Here is a 21,548-nt window from a genome sequence, read left to right on the forward strand (position 1 = left end):
AGAATAAGGGAAACGATTCAAATTGGCAACAAGGAAAAAATTACAGTAGAAGAAAATCATTAAAAATTGATATTTTTGATATTTAACAGTACTTGAAGTAAACTTTATAAATCTGATGATTTATACTTTTAAGTATTTAAAAGTATTTAAGTATTTACACTTTAAAAAGTGTATGTAGGTGGGATGAAAAACCGACAATCAATTGACAATTTTGACCTTTCGTATTGAAGATATGGATTTTTTTACAAAAAAAAAAAAAAAAAAAATAGGTCTTTTTGGGAAAAAATCCATATCTTCAATATAAAAGTCAAAATTTTCAATTGATCGTCGGCTTTTTCCTCCCAGCTACATACACTTTAAGAATATATCATTAGATTTATAAAATTTATTTCGAGGACTGTTATATATCAAAAATTTGAAAAATATCAAATTTTAATAATTTGTCATAAAATTTGTATTATATCGTGAATTTCAAAAAATGATTTACGTACATTCAGAATGCAATTCGATACGTCTGAGGTGCTCTCATGTCCCACAAAAAATACTGTCAAAACACCATAAACGCTCATTCTAGATCCCTTAAAGTGACATTGGAAATCAATTTTGATAACTATACTCACAAAACCTGGGCACAAAGCTAATGAATTTACTCATGTCTTCCTTATCAAATAAATTGAAATACTCATTGTGATTTTAATCTCACTTTTGATTATGACCATCGTCTGCTACTGAACATTAATGAACACCGAATTGGACACTGGAATCGCCCCAAGAGAAACCATTAGCACATCATGTGGTATCAGGTCCAAGAATCTGGCGTAATATCCGACTGATAAATGAACGGCCAGCTGCATGATTGCAGGCAGGCCATCGGCAGTACGGCCACCAAAATGGTCTCATATGCAACTGCAGAGTCCAATAACCGACATACAACCATTATATCTCATAATTTGACCTCAAGTTGTGGAGTATGATATTCTGTACCCAGCATATTGAAAGGTCATTCGATGAGTGTACAAATGCATTAGGGTTAAAGAACTGTGTCCTGACAGATGAGCATGTTTGAGACACTATGAGCCAAAATGATATCATCTCCAATGGCTAATGTTTTTTAACCTCCATTCAACTATATCATAGCTCAAAAGTTGATCTCAAGTTGTGGAGTATGAGTTTTTGTACCCAACATGATCAAAGGTCATTCTATGCATGTAGAAGCCTATTTGGGTTATAGAACTGTGTACTGATAGATGAGCATGTTTAAGACTTTAGTACGGTAGCCAAACCACTATGGTTTATACATTTTAAAGTAAAGTAATCATGAATGTGAAATGCATGGGTTTAACACCAACATACTGATATTTTTTGTAATTAATGTTGAAGTACTGGTACACATGTATGATATGGGGCCCTAGTATTACAAATCTCACTTTCAAAGAGTTTTTGACCATCCTGGTTGCTGGTATAACAGTCTAGATGGAGCTGTCCCTACCACTCACACGATTCATGGCAACATTACTAGAAACGTCTTGTAATTGAATACAATATCAAATTGTAAATAAATCCATCCATGAATAAATGAATATTGCATGTTGAGATGTTTTATTCATATTTCCTAGGGACAACAGAGAAGATATTTTACCCTTCCCAGAATCCTTTGCAACATGAAACATGCTCTCATTTCATCAAATGACAGAGTTTGCCAGATCTGGATGTGTTCTGTTTATTGAGGCACATTTCGTCACTATCGACCCATGCTGCACTAGATAGCAAATCAGTACTTGGAGAAATGCATTATGGGAAGTGTAAGATATCTTCTGCAGGGACAAGTGGATAAAGTGAGGCTGTCCAGTTGAGAACATGTTAGTGCATAAAATGTTGTTGTTGGTTTCCAGACAAAAAACAATCGGAATTGCAAATAGGCCTAGCTGACAAACTGGAAGGGCCTGTCTTCTTGCAGAATCTGTCATCCTAAATTTGTACTAGTTTTTTCAGCAAGAAAAATCCACCCGATATGTCAAATTTAGAACGATCTCCCAATGTTGCAACCAGGGCTTCAAAAATACACCCTGCATGCGAAATGCAATCCAGCACAAACCCATGTAGCACTACTTTGGTACTCTCCTGCTTGAGGTATAATATCCAGCCACAAAAATACAAAGTGTATCCAAGTAATCAAGTATACAAACATGATATGCTGTCAGTATGGTCAGCTACATCAGGGGTTCTCAATTGGTAGTCGGAGGGACAGATCTGGCCCACCGACCAGTGTGATTGGCCCTTGAACAGCTATGATCAATGTACATTAGGGACCATTCACAAACACTTGTAAGGGGTCCTGATGCAAAAAAAATTTCATCATAAAATTTTTCAGGGCCCCCTTTACAGTCCCCCCTTTAGTCCCCCCCTTTTTGACATGAAAATTATGGGTCAACCCTATAGAAAAGCATATAAACTCAATTTTCCCAGGAAAATTTGTGGTCATTTTTTTCAGGGTCCCCCTTAGGAGGGTCAAAATTTTCAGGCCCCCCCAACAAGTGTTTGTGAATGGTCCCTTAAACCACAGATACTTAAAAAGCAAACCAATGTGTGTATTTGGCCCTCAAACACAAATTGTTGAAATGATTTTGGCCCTCCGTGGCCCGTGAGCAAATAATAGTTGAGAACCTCTGGGCTACATACTCACTGGAGTCTATGGGCAGAAAAGCTACCAACTGCAGTAAAATATGACCAGGACCAACCACCTTATGATCCAAAAGACAAAACAGTTTAAATATGTTGCCTGTAGACACTATGTTGGATATGATAAAAGACTCGAACTCCCAACCTATAATACAGAATCAACTTACCCACTCCGTTCTTGGCGTTGTTGTATACATTGGTTTATCGTTCCAATTCTGTTGATCAAAGACACAAAAATTGAAGAAAAAATTAGTATGTTTGAAAACGGATAATTACCAACAACAATATTAATTCAAAAATCGATCAATCAGACATTCAGTCAGATTCAACATATCTGTTCAGAGGTGCTTTGATGACATAAAAATCAACGAGGTAGAATCAGAGAGGACAGACTCTGCCATGTTTGTGTGTCTCTCATGGAAACCACTTTAGTGTACCTCCAGATAACCAGTGAGGTAGAATCAGAGAGTACCAACTCCGCCATGCTGTGTATTGCTCATGGATGCCACTTAGTGAAACCTCCGGATTATTTTGCAACGTGCCCGGCAAACTTTGATAATTTTGAGTTGGTACTCTCCAAGTATAATCTCTTTGATAAAAATACAAACACTATGGACCACAATGGCCTCATCCCAATGGCATATATCAATAACCTCAATTAAACAATCGTACACAATTTGACCTCAAGTTGTAGAGTATGAGTTTTTGTACCCAAATTTTCAAAGGTCATACAATGAATGTGCAAATATATTGGGGTTAAAGAACTTTGTCTTGATAGATGAGCATGTTGTGGTGCCTAGTGAAACTACAAATTGATAGTGAAAACCAGTCTACATGCATCTAATTTGATCCTCTTGAATATTATTATATTGAATTTTCCAACTAACTCACATGATCTATTGTATTAAATCTCACATTTTACAAACATTAATATTGGCATATATAAATACCAAATGTCAAATCTGCAATCTTAACTGACCTGTATATACTGGTACTTTTTCTCTTTTGCAATATTAATTATTATTATCACTTCCCACGTTCTAATAAAAAATTCTCTATAAATTAAATATTCTCATAAAATTGTAATATTAAACCAAAGATACTGTCACTCAATCAACCATGAACATAATGAATATCATAGCTAGATATGAATTAAAATCGGCTCGGAGTCACTGTAATCCTTTTCCGGTCAATATTTTATAGTACAAAAGATTAGATTTCTTAATTTTCCATTTCAATTCCTACAAATCTTTGCACGTTTTATTGTCCTACTTTTCTATATAAACAAATACACTCCAAGCTTTTGTCGAAATAGCCAAAGAGTATGAGTTCCTCCCACAATATTTAGAAGAAAATAAGTACAGAAATTTAATATTTTTACATAGAAAAACAAATATTCCACTCTCATATACTTCTTTTATTCATATAGCCATTGGATGACCTCATGTGACCTGGTTATCAAATCTCATCCACCAAATCAGGAGGTCAATTTCGAAGACTTTTATAACACACATATCCATAGAACCATGTCATCAGAGATGAGGCTTATCTGTAGTGCAAGTGTTAAAATGTAGGTGAACGGAAATCCCTCAAGTTATTAAACCCGACTGAGACGATAATAGCATGAAAAATTACGGCTCTAAATTGAGGTCATACGACAAAACACGATACTGCTCTTCCTCTTACGAAAACACAAAACATGCAACATGAAAAAACACTGTTACATCATTGTAAGTGCCAAACAAGTCAATATTGTTTTTCCGTGATGAAATTGGGCAATTTAATTCCGCAAATTGCTCGCAAATCGGATAACATTTTTGATATTAAAAGAGTTAATGTTCAAACATGATGCGTCTTAGCGCAAAACTGACACGTTTTATTGAATGATATAACCAGGACAGGTTGCTGTACACATCCGAGCTAAATTAACCCTCCCAGGTATAAGTAAGTAACAATGGAGATGGTAAACAACTTGTTTTTAAACGATTACCTTTTCCCTGACTTGAAGACAGTGTGCGCTTTTAATTAGTGCTTGTGTGCAAGCAAATATTTATGTGAGAAATTAGCTAATTGTGTTAATTCAGTGTCATATTTAAAATGTGTGTACACTTTAGTTTTTATATGTGCATAGCATAATATTTGTTTATTTTATGCAATATTAATATATACATTTCATCTTCCTTTTAGTATGCTTGCACTCATAATAATTAAAATCAATCAAATTTAATTTTTTGCTCCTGTAGCAAAATTTGAATGTTCCCACTCAGCGTGGGTTTTTATGTTACAAAGATGACCATATAGCCAGCGATATCTTTTCATCGTCCATATGGCATCCGTCCCCAAAAGACCATTTCTTCCTCTCCATCACAAAATCCCAATGTCAAGCCAACACTTGCAGCAATATATCAGAAAATCAATTTGAAGCCAAACAACATCAAAGCATGTTAAATTTTTGCCGGACAATTATCTCCAGCACAATAACAACGTCAGTCAACATCTCTTCCTTTCGAGTATCTTCTATCCTCCGTACGTCTTCATGTATGTTTCTTTTACATGCAAGTGACAGTATTGTATGCCTGGGCTGCTATCATGCGTTAACGCCCTAAGGGGGTACGGAGCGGATGGACGGCTGGACGCCGAGGTGAATATTGACCTTTTTTACGCCTTTTATAACAACATGGCAACGATGATGATGGCTAAGCATGGCCGCAGATCTCACTTTTTGGTGATTAAATAGTTCAGATAAGCCGATCATATTTATTATTTATCGTGAAATTGAAATTAGTTTGTTACTAAAATCTGTGGCCCCTGACACTCGACACCTGATTCAACACTAAAAGTAAGATTTTGCTCTTTTTTTCAGTATCATTTATACAGAGTGGAAAAAACATAGCAAGATTATATTCGATTGCACTATTTTCCCTATCCTATCCCTTTTATACTCCCAATTCCAGAAAAATACAGCACTAATTTTTTTACATTAAAACAATATTATCAACTTCAGCTCAATCCTAATTATTCATTTATTAGTTCTAACTGGCAATAAAAGTTAAATGTCCCTATTTGGCCAAATAATATGAATTAAGGGCCAAAAACATGCACTTTTAGGGTGTGTTTCATAAAATGTGACAGTCCAGTCTAAATACTTGTACAAAGTCTAATTTTAATTTATGCATTCTAATTTATGGAAAAGTCATGTTTCATTCTTATGACCAATTATTTAATTAAAGTAACACAAAAAAGTGAAAATTAGAGCAATTTTAGCATAAACACAATATTTTGAATGCTTAGACTTGTTCCAAGTGTTTGATTTTTTTTACTCGATTGTCAGAAACCATGACGAAAATGCATGTTTTTGGCTCTCTTTTTTTTAAATTTATAAAATAGTGAACTTTTTCTTTTATCTCCAGTTAGTACTAATTAAATAAATAGGATTGAGCTATGTTTCATTTGGCAGAACTTGATAATATTTTTTTAATCCCAAAAAAATTAATGCTGTATTTTTCTGGAATGGGGAGCAGTTGGTGTTTAACTGAGGGCTCAAAATACAGACAATTTCAAAATATAATTTATAGTCCCTGTGATTTTTTTTTGCAAGGTAATAGATAGAGCACACACAACGGCTATTTTTGGCATTATCTCATCATAATAACCCTCATCATTTTCTGAGTCCTTTTTCCTCCCCACTACGACACCCAAATCCCAAATTCACTTTAAACACAGAGATATTTTAAACTATAGAATAAAATTTGCTAACAGGTTTTTGCATGGTCAGTCAAGAAGCCCATCACCATCTTCCAGCATTACACCCAAACACATCACTCATCTGCAACATTATTTTTCCAATTTCAAGAGAACAAAAAAAAAATCAAAAACGTATCAGGAATGCAATTTTTGCCATACCTCAAACCCCAACCTGCGATCATTGCCCAAGCATATTGTTACTACCATATGGCCGAGAGTGAAGGCACTTGCAATTGATTTTTGCTATCTAAACTCAATATATAGCCTCCCTTCAATATATAAGAAAATATAAAGAAACTCCGGCATATGTAAGTGACCCTCTTTTTCCATTATCAGGTCACATGTGGCCTTATGCCTCGAATCATCAACCCCCAAAGCAAACAAAATGGATCAAATTCGCACATTTTGCCGAGCGATAAAAGAGGGAAAATGAGTAGAGGGAGACAGAAAGAGGAGAAAAATGCAGGAAGGAAGAAAGCCTGATTGTCGCCAAAAACCTGAAAGCATGACCTTTGGGGAGATGGCTATTGATTTGATCTGCTATAGTTTGATCGGTACGAAATGGGCAGGCCTTAAAGAACCTGAAATTATTACAGCTGAAGAAAGTGAAGATGTAATGGGCTATTCCAGTTGAAATTCATACACCCCTATGGAAGACATAACCTTATTAAATTGCCAACACAGGGAGTGTGATTTTCAAATGGGGTTACCTGAATGGGTGACTCTATTTGAAATCTATACACTGTGGGAGATTAAGGTCATGTCTTCCATAGAGGGTATATGTAATTCAACTGGAACAGCCCAATAGAATTAGTGATGCATATTTTTACAATCCCTATTAATTCTGCTGCATCCAACAAACCCGAACAATTAGGGGGCCTCCTTTTGAGCTGGGGGAGTGTTGGAGGGGAAGGGATGGCATAGGGTACCTGCACCCAACCACCCCTTTGTATGTTGGTATAGCTGCTAGAGAGAGTTATGGTTTCTTCCACTTGAGGATGAAGATAGACAAACTATAGTGCCCATCTAGAATTGATAAAAATATACATAGCATTATGGCAACTAACTAAATCACAGCACTGGATCATTTCATGTGCAGATATAGCCAATGTACGCTTATAGGAACCGATTTAATCCCATTTCCATTGGCAAGGTCTATAATACATTTGAAATTGACCTCATGTTCAGGACTGTATAGAAAGAGAATGCAGTGATGCATGTGATTAAATGAATCCATCTGATTGCAATATCAAAATCTTTACGCCCTTGATATTCTTGCCGCAATCAGAAAATTGTTTTTCTTCTTTGGTCTGGGATTCAGGCTTCGTTCTTGCAGAAATGTCCATTACATTTTTCCGGGTTCGTAGCTGGGGTTGAGCCAGAATGTTGAATTAGCACACTTGAGAAAAATGTGGTTCAAAAAAAGGGAACCAAGTAATGTTCAAGTATGATGGGAGTCTTCCCTTTTAAGGGATTTTTTCTTTCTTTCTTTGATGCCTGGATTATTTTTAACCTGAATTCCAAGCCCAGGTTTAAGGAAATAAGCCCGGAAATAAGCTTAGAATCAAAATAAGAAATCCTTGTAAATTATTCAGGGAAATCTGCCATGCAGACATACACACTGATGACATCAAATGCCCTGGCCTAGAAAGTTGCAAAGATAAGCTTATATGTACACTGCAAATAATGTTGGTCAAAAAAATGACCAACAGTTTGGTCTATATACAACACATGAAACAGTTGGTCAAAATTTGACCAACAAGAGTTGTACAAAAATTATGACCAACAGTTGGTTTACAAAAACTTGCTCAAATATTGGGCAAAGTATTTACCCAACACAGTTGGGCAATTTGTTTTACCAATTATTGTTCAAAATTTGAACAAACTGTTGGGCATTTTTACACGGTATTGGTTCATATGTTGGTTTATTTTTGCATAACTGTTAAGCAAAATATTTGACCAACATAGTTGGGTAAATATTTTTCACTAATTGTTGGGCAATATTTAATAAAACTATTGGGCAATAGTTGATTGTACCAATTGTTGGACAAAATTTGATTAAACTGTTGGGCATTTTACACATTATTGGTTCATATGTTGGTTTATTTTTTGCCTAATTATTAAGCAAAATATTTGCCAAATTAGTTGGGCAAATATTTTTCAATTGTGAGGTGAGTTTTCTCTAAATTAATTATAAATACATACAATATTACACGGTGTTACTTGCCTCATTTCATTCTGACCACTGTGTATGAAAAAATACTGAGAAATTTAGTGTAGTTATTTTCAAATACTTGATTGATTAATAAAAAACTGATATGTAAGCTTATTAACTGCTCAGTACAGACTGCCATCATGCATGCATGGCTATGCGTGCATATCACGAGTGTCTGACTCGTACATGTCATAAAACAACTTCACTAAATTTCTCAGTATTTTTTCATACACAGTGGTCAGAATGAAATGAGGCAAGTAACACCGTGTAATAATGTATGTATTTATAATTAATTTAGAGAAAACTCACCTTTAAAGGTGTCAATTAGCTGTGCCAGCCCCCACTCTGCCAGCACCCATGTCATGCGCCATTTTACGATAAGATCGAAAATGTGCTTTCCAGAACCGAACCGCGCGAATGTTGACCAACTGTTGTTCAATGAAAAGACAACAGTGCGCATGATCGAAAACTTTGCTCAACATTTTACATCTTTTGCCCAACAACTTGTAATTCACGCAATTTACTACAAAGTTGCCCAACTGATGTGATTTATTTTGCACAACAGTCGTATATAAATTACGTGGCCAAAAACTTAACCAAATTTACTCCTCTCGTAGTAAAATAAAGATAAATAAATGGTCAAAATGAGAGGTTGCCCAATAAGAATTTAGATTTAACTATTATTGGGCAAGCCGTGACCAACAAATAAGTAAAAGAGTTTGCCCAACCAAATAGGTAGAAAGATTTGACCAACTTTTTTGCAGTGAAGGCCTATTAAATTACTAATCATAAGTAAAATTTGAATTTCAAAAACATTTTTGTTGTTGATGTTATTCAATCACTAATGCCATTATCAATCACATTTATTTGGCACAAATTAATGCCGTAATCATCTGAACATTCCTGTTGTATGTATCACCATGGAACCGCAGAATTCCATTACAAATTGACAAATGATCACTGCTCCTACATGCAGTTTGACATTCCACCCCTATTCAACTAGTATGTTGACATTTCAAGTACAAACAGTACCAGTCTCATCTCCAACTTCAGAGTTCATATATATGCAAATTTACTATAACCAAACTGGCTGAACTTTGCATATTGTGTATTCTCTCTCATCCTAATATTACTACTCACCATATTGATTTGTGAAAAGTTTATTGAACTTTGACAGCCTTGTTTGATTTAAAAATTTGTAGATCACCTAATGAACTTCTGTCGGAATGCCTGGCCATTCATTGAAGCCACTGACTTGAATCCTTTGCGGTTTCTTAACCATTTCCATGCCAAAATATGCGTAAAATATTCGCAAATCAATAGCCACAACTTCTGAAATGTGTGCATAAAACCAGAACAGCAAGGCCTTAACATACTGACTTGTTAATATTATGAAGATAACAAAAATTAGGGATAATACTTTTGAGCTCAAAACTAGTTAGTATCAAGAAAATTTTAGGGCAACTACCTACTTAAAATATTGAACCATTTCTATCAAAGTTACCCCAAGGCTAAATTACAAAGACAGTCACACTTTCAAAGCAAAAGTCAAACATACTCCCCTGAACAACAAAAAAGGGCATAAGAAGGTTACGATCATGCTAACAAAAGTAGCATTTTCGTCTTAACTTTACATAATTTTCCCCACATTTGAACATGACGTCGTAATAAAATGAAGTTTAACCCGCTGCACATGAAAAGGCAAATACCTAACACAGCATTGGGCTATTGCAGTTGAAATCCACACACCCCCTATAGAAGATATGACCTTACTCTCTCACACAGGGAGTGTGAATTTAAATGGAGTTACCTGAATGAGTGGCTCCATTTGAAATTTGTACTCCCTGTGTGGGAGATTAAGGATATGTCATCCATAGGGGGTGTGTGAATTTCAACTGGAATGGCCAATTTTTTTACAGGGTACTATTATTTTTCCCTGACTTAGCCCCTGCCATGCATGGATACCCATCTTTGAAGTATGCATATTTGCAGTGTCAAATATATTGTGTTATTTATACCTTGACTCTATAGCAAATCATATTATTAATTGGTATAGGGATATGCATAACTGCATGTAACAGGGACAACTGGCAAAATTCAAAATATCAATGGCAGGTTTTAGATCATTCTTATTTTAAAATAATAATTTTTTAAATTGTTATATATTTGAAATTGATTTATTTTAGATGGCCACTTAATATGGTTTATTTTGCAAATCTCTTTATTCACAGATACTGAAATATTGCTTGGTTTTACAGTACAACCCATCTTTTAAGATGATCATTACCCCCAAATAAAAATGCAATATCTGTAATAATATAATACACTGTAAAAGCTAGTGGCTTTTTTGTGCATTTCGCACTCAACATAGCTACTGCAAAAATAAAAATATGCAAATATATTCTTTAACATAATAGGTCTATATGTAACAACTGAAAATCGCAAATTTAAAAACAAGCCAAGTAATCTAAATCGGCAAAGCGTGAAAAATTACACTCGCAAAAATTACCACGTTTACAGTATCAGATACTGCCTTTTTCCGCTATGGCAGGTGTTTTGAATTGGTCTGCTCTGTATGTAAAATGCAGTATCTATATAACTATCTATAGGTGCATAACATGACAGACTGATTTAGGAGGTGAATCATTTTAATTAGTCCGTTACCAATGTAAAGGACAGTATCTGGGTGTCACTAACCAAGCAGATACTACTTGTTTACTTGGCAAAGAGGATAGTTAATACAAACAGTCAACACACACTGTGCCTTCTAGTACTTTCTACATACACATACTAGTATTCAAATATCGCAAAATATAATTGAAGTACGTCCGATTGACCAACCTGCGCAGTGGGCTATCTACTGAAGATAGCATACACTATGGGTCATTCTATTTATATTGTAATGAACATATCAATCACTTGTTGTGAATAATATTCATGTCTGTAACGCTGTATTATAAACTAACCTTAAAAATAAGTCGTGCATAACTCTACTGACTATAAAATTTGTCTCAATATGCAGACACAAATTACAAATATTAATGCTCTGCGTGCTAGCCATAGGCTTCAATATAAAAAGTCTTAAGTTTTGAGATATTTTCTCAAAATTTCAAGAGCTATCTCAAGAACTACTGAACCAATACTAGGCTTGTTTGTACTCATTTTAATGCATTATTCATGCTGATTCCAAATATGGTCATGAAAATGTACAATTCCAAAATTTTTGAATTTTGGATATTATTTTTTAACTTGTCGTCTGCAGTCGACACCCGTGTGCAGAGAGTTAATGAAACAACTCAATCATTTCTTCTTGAATACTATTTTAAATTTCTTCAACACCATATTATAAACAAACCAAGTCCTAACATGCCTATTCTTGCATTAAATTATACCAAATATCTTGCAGGAATAAGCCAATTTTCTTGCTAATCTATATGTAAAGTTCAAACTTCTCAAGTTACTACCTGTGCAGTTGAAATAATGCTCTGAATGTCACATATAAATTGATTTTGCAATTCTTAAACAGTATCAAATAGAATCATTTTCAAGTAATTTTGCCAGGAATCCATTCCTATTAGCGGCACACATGTGAAGTGATAATGACAGGTATTTATTTGTTGAAGGAACAGGAACTATTTCAGTGGCATATTTGAGGAAAAGAATGAAGATCTTGACCTATTTTTAAGTCTCTCCATGTGGGTGTCGACTGCAGACGACAATTTTCAGATTTTTTAAAAATTCAAAAATTTTAGAATTGTAAATTTTCATGACCATATTTGGAATCGGCATGAAAAATGCATTGAAATGAGTACAAACAATAGTATTGGTTCAGTGGTTGTTAAGATAGCTCTTGATATTTTGAAAAATATCTCGAAACTTGGGACTTTTTATGTTGAAGCATACGACTAGCATGCAGAGCATTAAAGCACAATTTATCATACTCCAAATGGGGTAAACTAAACTAAAGCAACTCAACTACAACACTTGTGATTCCAAGTTTATTACATCCAAAATTTTTGCTATATTAATATTTTGTTTCATTTTTTTTTTGATGATCCGTGATTGATTTTTTTCCACTGATTGCCAGTTATTCATGTATGCTAATGAAGTTCATTATATGCTAATGAGTTATTTAATTTCTTAGCATATTTTAATACAAGCACTACAACTTACAAGACTAGCAACTTCTATATTCTTGTAATTTTTATTATTAATTTATTTCAATTTTCTTATTTATTGATTCATTTACTTTATTTGTGTTACAATCAACTTCAGCAATATAGGTCATCTAATATCTATGCTAATATTGAGGTATTGGCGCAAGAAAGTCTTATCTGTAATAGCTGCTATGTGTCAGATGAGTAAATATTGAATGCAGAAATTGCACAATTTCTATGGGGCAGCTATAAATTGCAGATAGAGTCTTTTTGCACTCATCCCTTGATATGTTGCTAATATAAAAGTGCTTCCCTTTAAAGGGAATGCTCCCATCATACTTGAATTGTTCTCTCTTTTGTATTCAGGCATGAGAATGGCTTTTTTGAAAATTGCATGAAAAAGCATGTGACGTTGGTCTTAAAAAGCCCAAAACAGGCTGAAAAAAACAATAATGCTCAAATTTGGACAACAAAACTGCTTGAATCCAGGAAAAGCCTGAAAATTCTCATGTCTGTGTATTTCCGTGCTTTCAATAAGAAAAACGTATTTCAGGAATCATAAGTCCAATTTTGATATGATTTTCAGCATACATTAGCCTATTAATTAGGCAAGAATGTCAATATGAGCCCAATTAAATGCTTTAATTTCAAGTGGCACAGTCCAATAACCCACATTTGACAATCAGTGTTCAAAATTTGACCTTTAATTGATGGAGTATGAGTTTGCATACCCAAAACATTCAAAGGTCATTCTATGATTACACAAACATATGGAGGTTAAAGAACTGTGTCCTGACTATGAGCATGTTTGACTGCAACACTTGTGATTTCCCACATCACTATTATACACCATGCACCAAGCAACTTCACCATTCGAGACGACATCAGGATGGCAGTACCATGAGGAGCTCTCTATGAATTCCACATAGGAAAAGGAACGGGAAAACATCAGGCTTAAAAGTAGGAACTAAAATAGACAAATGGGTCCTAGAGGCATCACACTACAGTAATAAAGCAGGTCATTAGTAGTGTAGAAAAACAGCACTTGTAAAATTCTCTTTATGTCTCATGCTATTTGTTAGTTTAAGGGTGCATACCTTGATTGGGTGGGGATTTCTGCATCATGTGATTCTCAAATTAATTTGAGCATTTCAATGTGAAATATTATATTCTGGTACACAGCTAGATTCTATATTCAATCACAACAGAAATGTGGGGTACCACTTTTCGCCAGCCCATTCGGGGCTGGTACCTGTTTCAGGTTTGGGGTCAGTTTACTCAAGAGATTATATTTTAGTGGTATTGGAATGATTTTTTTTTTTTACTTTTGTGGTTAAATTTTTAAAAATATTTTAATTCGATTTGTTAGGAAAAGTAAGTATGTTTTGCCGTTTCAACGAATCGAAAACGAGTGAGTATTACCAAAGTTATGTTTGAACTAATTAATTATGACTTTAAAAGTTTAAAGGCCTAAATGTAACAATAATAGTTAATATATATAGCATCATATGGTCAGCAGAAGAAAATCTGACATCACCTATGATGTCATATCAGTGTCCTTGACCGGGGTCCTTACTCCTTGACCACTGAACAGCGTGATATCATGTTGATAACAGATCTATAGAATCAAAATCTTCATCATATCCCCGGATCATATCACAGATTCTCAACAATCTGTGATCATATGGACCATATTGATGTGAAAGTAGTTATCTATCATATCCTGTGTCGTTTTATGGATAAAAATGACTCAAAATGTTATTGATGAAATGGTTGCTATCATAAACATCAGTTTTGTCTTTTCAACGGGAAAAATCCGATGCAAAATAAAGTTTTTAGGGCCTAGCTATAATATGGGCATAATTTATGCATATAGTATTGAACAATGTACCCCATTTGACATGCACTTATAGATAAATAAATTGTCTTACTTTATTAATTTAATAACTTCTTTATTATAAATAAAATGACACATAACTATTTGATTCATAAAATTACATTCAACAAAATGATTGAAGAGAAAACACACAAGGCACTAGGCAGACTGTTATAGAATGGAGTATGTAAGATGCCATGTCCATAGCTTCAAGCAGGAGTTTCCGACTAGCAATCAACATGATCAGCACATTCAGAAAAACACAGTTTAAGAGTGAAGATTGTAGTGAGTAACCAGTCCTTTATAAATGTGCTGGCCACTATCTATTATAATATAGTAGGCTTAAACTATACATTGCGAATTAATTAAGTTATTTTAAAATAAAATGTACATGTAAGTTAACTCAAACCGCAGTGTATATATCGAAAGCAGTGAAATCGGACATTCCTAAGCGAAGATATTGAGTTCGTAAGTTCTGGTATTACAAAATTGGAAATTGAGATATCGTGGGTAAAAAGCTGAAAAGACAAAAAAAAAACAACGACAACAACAACAACAACAACAACAACAAAACAAACAGACCAGAACAATTTGGAGTACATGTAATGAATTAAAACTTAAAAGAGTTGACATGAGATCCCGCATGAGATTAGGAATTAATGTTTTCTGCTGTTTCAGTGTGCATGTTCTCATCGTTGATGGTTTGGTGGACTGTCATGTAGATGTAAGCGTGATCCTAAAAATGCCTTTCACATTGACCAAAACTAATTACAAGACCTCTTCTACATTGAGGCTGGCTTTCCTTTTAAAGGGAATTTTTATTTTATATATAATTTTTTATATCGAGCACATCTAGGCATTAACAGCTTAAATCTAGAGATAACGCTGATATTTGGCCAGGTACAAGTGACCAGGTGAAGCGGGTCACCGTAGATAGCTGGTCGGGGCATTTTTACAGGACAGGCAAGTGTAGCTAACAATCCGGCTTATTACCCTGATCGGAACCGACTGTAAAAGTTAATAAGGCATATTGCTAATCGCTAATCAGTGCTAAGCATGCTGGGATACATAAGGGGTTAAGCATAAACTAATAAATAATGGATGAGTGCATTTACGCAGTTGCATCACCAGCGTGCAGACACTAAACCGTGTGTGAATGAATGTGCCTGTGAGATTAGGTTATCATGCATGATTTGAACCCGCCACTGCAAAATACGCACACGATGCAGTGGCGTACCGTGGCCACCCAACCCCGGGGGCTGAAGAAAATTCAATTTTGTCGCCCCTTCCCAGCCCGAAAAGGTTGACCCAATTTTTTTAATTCTTTTTATTTGTCACCCCCTTCGTTTTTGCCGCCCCTTCTTCTTCCCTTCATTTTGGCCGCCCCTGCTTTTCCCCCGGGGGGCTGGCGCCCCCAAAGCCCCCCCCCCCCCAAAAAATATGTGCATGCGATGTTACTCTCAACTTGGGATAAGATGCACTACTAGTATATGCTTGGTCATTTTTGTATCCCAACATGCTTCGTGCAAGTTGACATTTACCCCATTTAAGATCAGTCTCTTGTGTGCATCTATGGAGTACCTACATACATATATACCTTTGGTATACCTCTAAATGGACCAAGTACCCGGGCCAAGTACATATTCATGGGCTTTAATTAGTTCATTCCATCATGCGTACTGTTCTTCGCCAATGTAAAGCTCAACAAACTACTGATTGAAAACTCCACAAGAATTGATTTGTTGCAGTGCATTGGCCTGCAATACCTGCACCACTTCCTATAGAACAACCCTATAAAGCACTATACAGTCATACCATGACCATTACACAGTACAGTATTGTATGGTAATATCATTTGCTAATCTACAACGGAACACACTATAATTACCAACAGGAACTAACCTGACCTAATTAACATCCTATAGTACTTCCTAATAGTAATAGTTATTTTAACTTCAAGATATCCGTATGCTTTCAGACATAAAGTAATAATTTTTAAAAGCAGCGTGTGAAAAAAATCCACAATGCCTTTAAAATTAAACACTTGCATCATTGCCACTGATCATGATGACCACAATATATAGCCCACTCTACACTAGTATTTTAACAACTAAACGGTATCTTCCAGCAATCATCCATTAATTGCACAAGCCTCACACACAGATACCTATTCGTCACATGAAAACTTTACATGAGAACATGAGTTGCTTATCTACAACGTAACATACTATAATCACAGCAAGACATGTCTGACCTCCACAGTATATCCTATAGTCAACTTCCTTGTTGCTATCTTCAGTAGATAACATGCAATGATAATGTACTGTCACGTTGAATAAAAAGTAAAGTATTTGAAGAAGCTCATAACCAGAAGAAAATTTACAGAGAGATAACCTTTCTTTAGATTATTCCAAGTCTGTATTATTTTCCATATTGATTTTCTTTGGAATTGGTTGCAAGTTAGTACAATTATGAAGTGAACTTTATGTGCACTCTCATAACAAGAGGTGTATTATCATTATCTTTATGAACTTATCTTGACTTATACTTGGTGCTTGTTAACTAAATGATACCCAATTCTGTGACAAGAATATGTCTACTTCACAAAAAAGTGCTAACACCCGTACTTGTGAAGACCGGCTAACAAAGATTTTAGATTTTCCAACTGGAAGACCTTGGACCTTTCTTTAACAAGGACTTTGTTCAATGCAGAAACTCTGCACTAAACTGTGGACATGCTTAAGACCTTACAATCCACTGAATTCAACCGAGACTGACTCTGTACCAGCAAATAAGAAATAGTCTTGTTATATGCATTTTTACATTGTTTGCAAATGCTGGTGGGGGAAAGGAACTGCGGACGTCCGTGATTGATGGGTGTCCACTATTCTGGTCAACTTCCTTGATTGCAGGCACATCCATCCAAACACACACACCGGTTTTTCTATTTCAAAATTCGGTGCAAACAAGCCGCTCATTTTTCTTGATTTGATTCATATTGACTGGTCTGTGATAATACTTGTCATAAACTCCTCCCTCTCTACTCCATAATGCAGAAACTCTGCGCTAAACTGTGGACATGCTTAAGACCTTACAATCCATTGAATTCAACCGAGACTGACTCTGTACCAGCAAATGAGAAATAGTCTTGTTATATGCATTTTTACATTGTTTGCAAATGCTGGTGGGGGAAAGGAACTGCGGACGTCCGTGACTGATGGGTGTCCACTATTCTGGTCAACTTCCTTGGTTGCAGGCACATCCATCCAAACACACACACCGGTTTTTCTATTTCAAAATTCGGTGCAAACAAGCCGCTCATTTTTCTTGATTTGATTCATATTGACTGGTCTGTGATAATACTTGTCATAAACTCCTCCCCTCTCTACTCCATAATGCAGAAACTCTGCGCTAAACTGTGGACATGCTTAAGACCTTACAATCCATTGAATTCAACCGAGACTGACTCTGTACCAGCAAATGAGAAATAGTCTTGTTATATGCATTTTTACATTGTTTGCAAATGCTGGTGGGGGAAAGGAACTGCGGACGTCCGTGACTGATGGGTGTCCACTATTCTGGTCAACTTCCTTGGTTGCAGGCACATCCATCCAAACACACACACCGGTTTTTCTATTTCAAAATTCGGTGCAAACAAGCCGCTCATTTTTCTTGATTTGATTCATATTGACTGGTCTGTGATAATACTTGTCATAAACTCCTCCCCTCTCTACTCCAAAATGTCAACTCAACGCTTTGCAACAATGAAACATGCATTCACACTAATGTCATCTACACACTTGAGTTGCCGGCCGGCGTCATTCCTTGCTAGCCATCAGTCTCGTCTTCAGTCTTAAGTGACTGCATCGGAGAGTAAATGGACAATGTCCTGCTGGTGACGCTGCTAGCCATATTTTGTATTCAACATGACATAGTAATATTTGACACAGAATTTTACATGCTTGGGTCGTTGTCTTTCTCACAGACTTAGTAGCCTGACCATTTTAAGGTATAAGTAGACTCCTGGTAGACTGGTTACAATGTATAATAATCAATATTGTTGCCTCACAGTATCCAAGTCCTGTGCCGCGCAGTTTTACATATAAAGGGGGCTTAATTGTATGTTTTTTTCATTGCATTATAGTGAACTTCATGACGAATTTTAATGTTGTCTTAAAACTTGTGTTCGTTTTTAGGCCATTTACCTATTCACTTACTCATACACATCTATGTATTCCCCATTTTTGGAATGAGGCTATAAGTCCTCTTTAATCCCAGTGCACTTTCCTTTCAAGTTTTAGGTCCTCAAATGCATAGTAAAACCAACACACACCCAACCAAACATATCAACGCCTTCCGAAGACACCAAACTCGAAACATAGAATTTCAACAGCATGTGTTGTCAAAAATGTCCTCGGAAGAGGATGTGGGTATATATGCATGATAGAAGTCCATAGAGCCATTTGTACCGAGGACCAGGACCTCAAAAGCAGGACAGGTCTTCAGTGTGCTTTGTAAAGTATGTCCTCGAATGTGTAGTAGAAGTGATGTTCTCACACACACCCACCCCTAGAGACCTTTAAAATGAGGACCAACAAAATGTTTCTTATAAACCGAGGATCTTGCATACCGGAAGCTATAAAGCTACAAACCGAGGACAGTGGACCCAGTTTTACAACCCAGCTTAGACCTAACCATGGCAAAGGAGACATGGTCTTAGATATTTATACATTGTTTGCAATACGCTGGTAGAGTGGTGAGTGTCCACAGTTATCATTATATTTTTGGGTTTGCATCCCCATTTGCAGGTCTTTACATAGGCACCAAATGCAAACAACGCCACACGCAAGACTACATACACTACTGTCAGTCTATGCTATACATGTGCATGTAGATCATGTTACTAGATTGCTACTGTGAATCATGACTTTGAATCATGACTTTCGTAGATCAACAAAGCTTAATTCATGCAGTTTCATATGCACAACCTATAACAATACAAAGCATAGGAAATATATGATATCAATAGTATTTTCATGTCCGCCTAACAAAGTACACAATCACTTCTTTGCCTGGTTGGTGATAAACTGAAAATCACTGTATCTTCTACAACCCAGAATATGTTAAGTTGCTATCAATACTTACCATCATCATGATAATGGTCATACAGAAAATGATGTAAACTCTCTGATCATATGCTTTGGCATCATGGTTCCAAGTATGATGACTACAAACATATCAACTATGACCAATGGAAATCTAATAACTGATTACTCGCTATTCTGGCAGTTTGCCCTGGCTAGTCAGGCTGATACACATACTTTGTACAGTTGTGTGTAGCAAGTTGACGTGTCAGTTAGGACATGGTCTCTTTGGATTACGTTAACACTTAAAGACACCTTCACACTTATACATGTGAGTTTATATGGTTAACTTTTCATCGTTTTATTAGCTTTGAGTACTTGAGCTACATTAAAGCCATTTAATAAGGCCACTAACAGTCAATTTTGAGTTTCCCGTCACATAATTTCTGAAAACAAGTGAGGTAACTTTTTCATTATTCATTATTTTTCTTTCTGCCTTTCATTATATGACCAACACACATGTAAAATGTGTTGTTATTTGCTGCTCACTCACTTGAAGATGGATGTTTTAGCTCAAATGAGATTCAAAAGTATATTAAAAAGAGGCTGCAAGGTTGACAGCAAAATGTATGTTTTGATTTTGATTTTTGCCACAAAAAATAAAGGATATTCATAATTTTTTTTGCAAATATAACCAGTTTTTATCGGTATTTTTTGGAAAATCACAATAATGAATTCATGTGAGGGTCAGAAAACGAAGTGGGGGCCGGGTGACGGGAAACTCAAAATCGACTTTGATTGGCCTAATATAAAATTTTCAGTCAAATTTCTGTTATTCTGTCACAAAAATTATATAAAATAATATTAACATTAACAATAACTTTGAGGAAGGTTTCTTAAAAGCTGCGATATTGTTGGTGAGTTTGTAGTGCAATCTCATTAATCATGTGACAAATTAATGTTCAATTATGAACAATATTTAGTCATGCAACTAATGTAAGTTACATGACAAAGTCAGCTTAAATTGTGGAATAGCACCTCATTGTTGCACAAATTGCTTTGCCTGTAAGAATTGAATGCAAATTGTAAGAAATTAGTTTGAAAGTAATTTTCAACATTTCTTAATCTTCAATAAATAGTTAGAAATGATTTTTAAGAGTTTTTTTCAGCACATTTAATTTAGCATTTTCTTGCATCATAAATCTTTCATTTGTTATGACAAATTTATTAATTGGTTAACTAATGATTTTTACTAATTTGGTATGCTCAAATTTTCCATTTGTATTTTAATGATAACAATTTATTCATTAGTCAATTTAGACCATGTTTTTGACTAATTCAGTATGCTCTTTAATTATAAATCTTCCAATTGTATTATAATAGTAATTAATATAGTTAATTAATTGTTTTGTAGTAACTCAGTATGTTCTTGAATGTCAAATCTTCTATTTAGGGCCTATGTCAATTTATTAATTAATTGCATTAGACCTGTTTTGACTAATTCAGTATGTTCTTGATAAATCTTCCTTTTGTAATAACAAAATATTAGTCAAAATAGAACATGTTTTTGACTAATTAATATATTTTCAGACATTTTCAACCTACTCAAACACAAATTAAGTTGAAAGCTTGACCCATTAATGTCCAAAACAAATGCTGCATGAGTAATGAAACGTTGAGTACACAGTGCTTATTAGAGCAAAGAAATTGGTTTTGGCAATGGCATTCTTGTGAATGCTTCGTTAGTTTGATGGTCCCATAGCCACAGGAAAATCACAGACACTACAAATAAC

At 35.2% G+C, this 21,548-nt stretch overlaps 1 protein-coding gene across 6 annotated transcripts in view; it reads right to left on the reverse strand.

The window, feature by feature from the left end:
- Positions 1-21,548, reverse strand: part of LOC140150449 (RNA-binding motif, single-stranded-interacting protein 2-like) — a 435,798-nt gene that overhangs the window by 167,868 nt on the left and 246,382 nt on the right. For all 6 annotated transcript variants that reach the window (XM_072172466.1, XM_072172461.1, XM_072172467.1 and 3 more), the window contains exon 5: positions 2,847-2,894. In XM_072172466.1, coding sequence (XP_072028567.1) covers positions 2,847-2,894 — 48 coding nt within the window. The remainder of the gene's footprint in view (positions 1-2,846; positions 2,895-21,548) is intronic.

Source organism: Amphiura filiformis, chromosome 4 (assembly GCF_039555335.1).
Source record: "Amphiura filiformis chromosome 4, Afil_fr2py, whole genome shotgun sequence".
Classification (NCBI taxonomy): Eukaryota; Metazoa; Echinodermata; class Ophiuroidea; order Amphilepidida; family Amphiuridae; genus Amphiura; species Amphiura filiformis.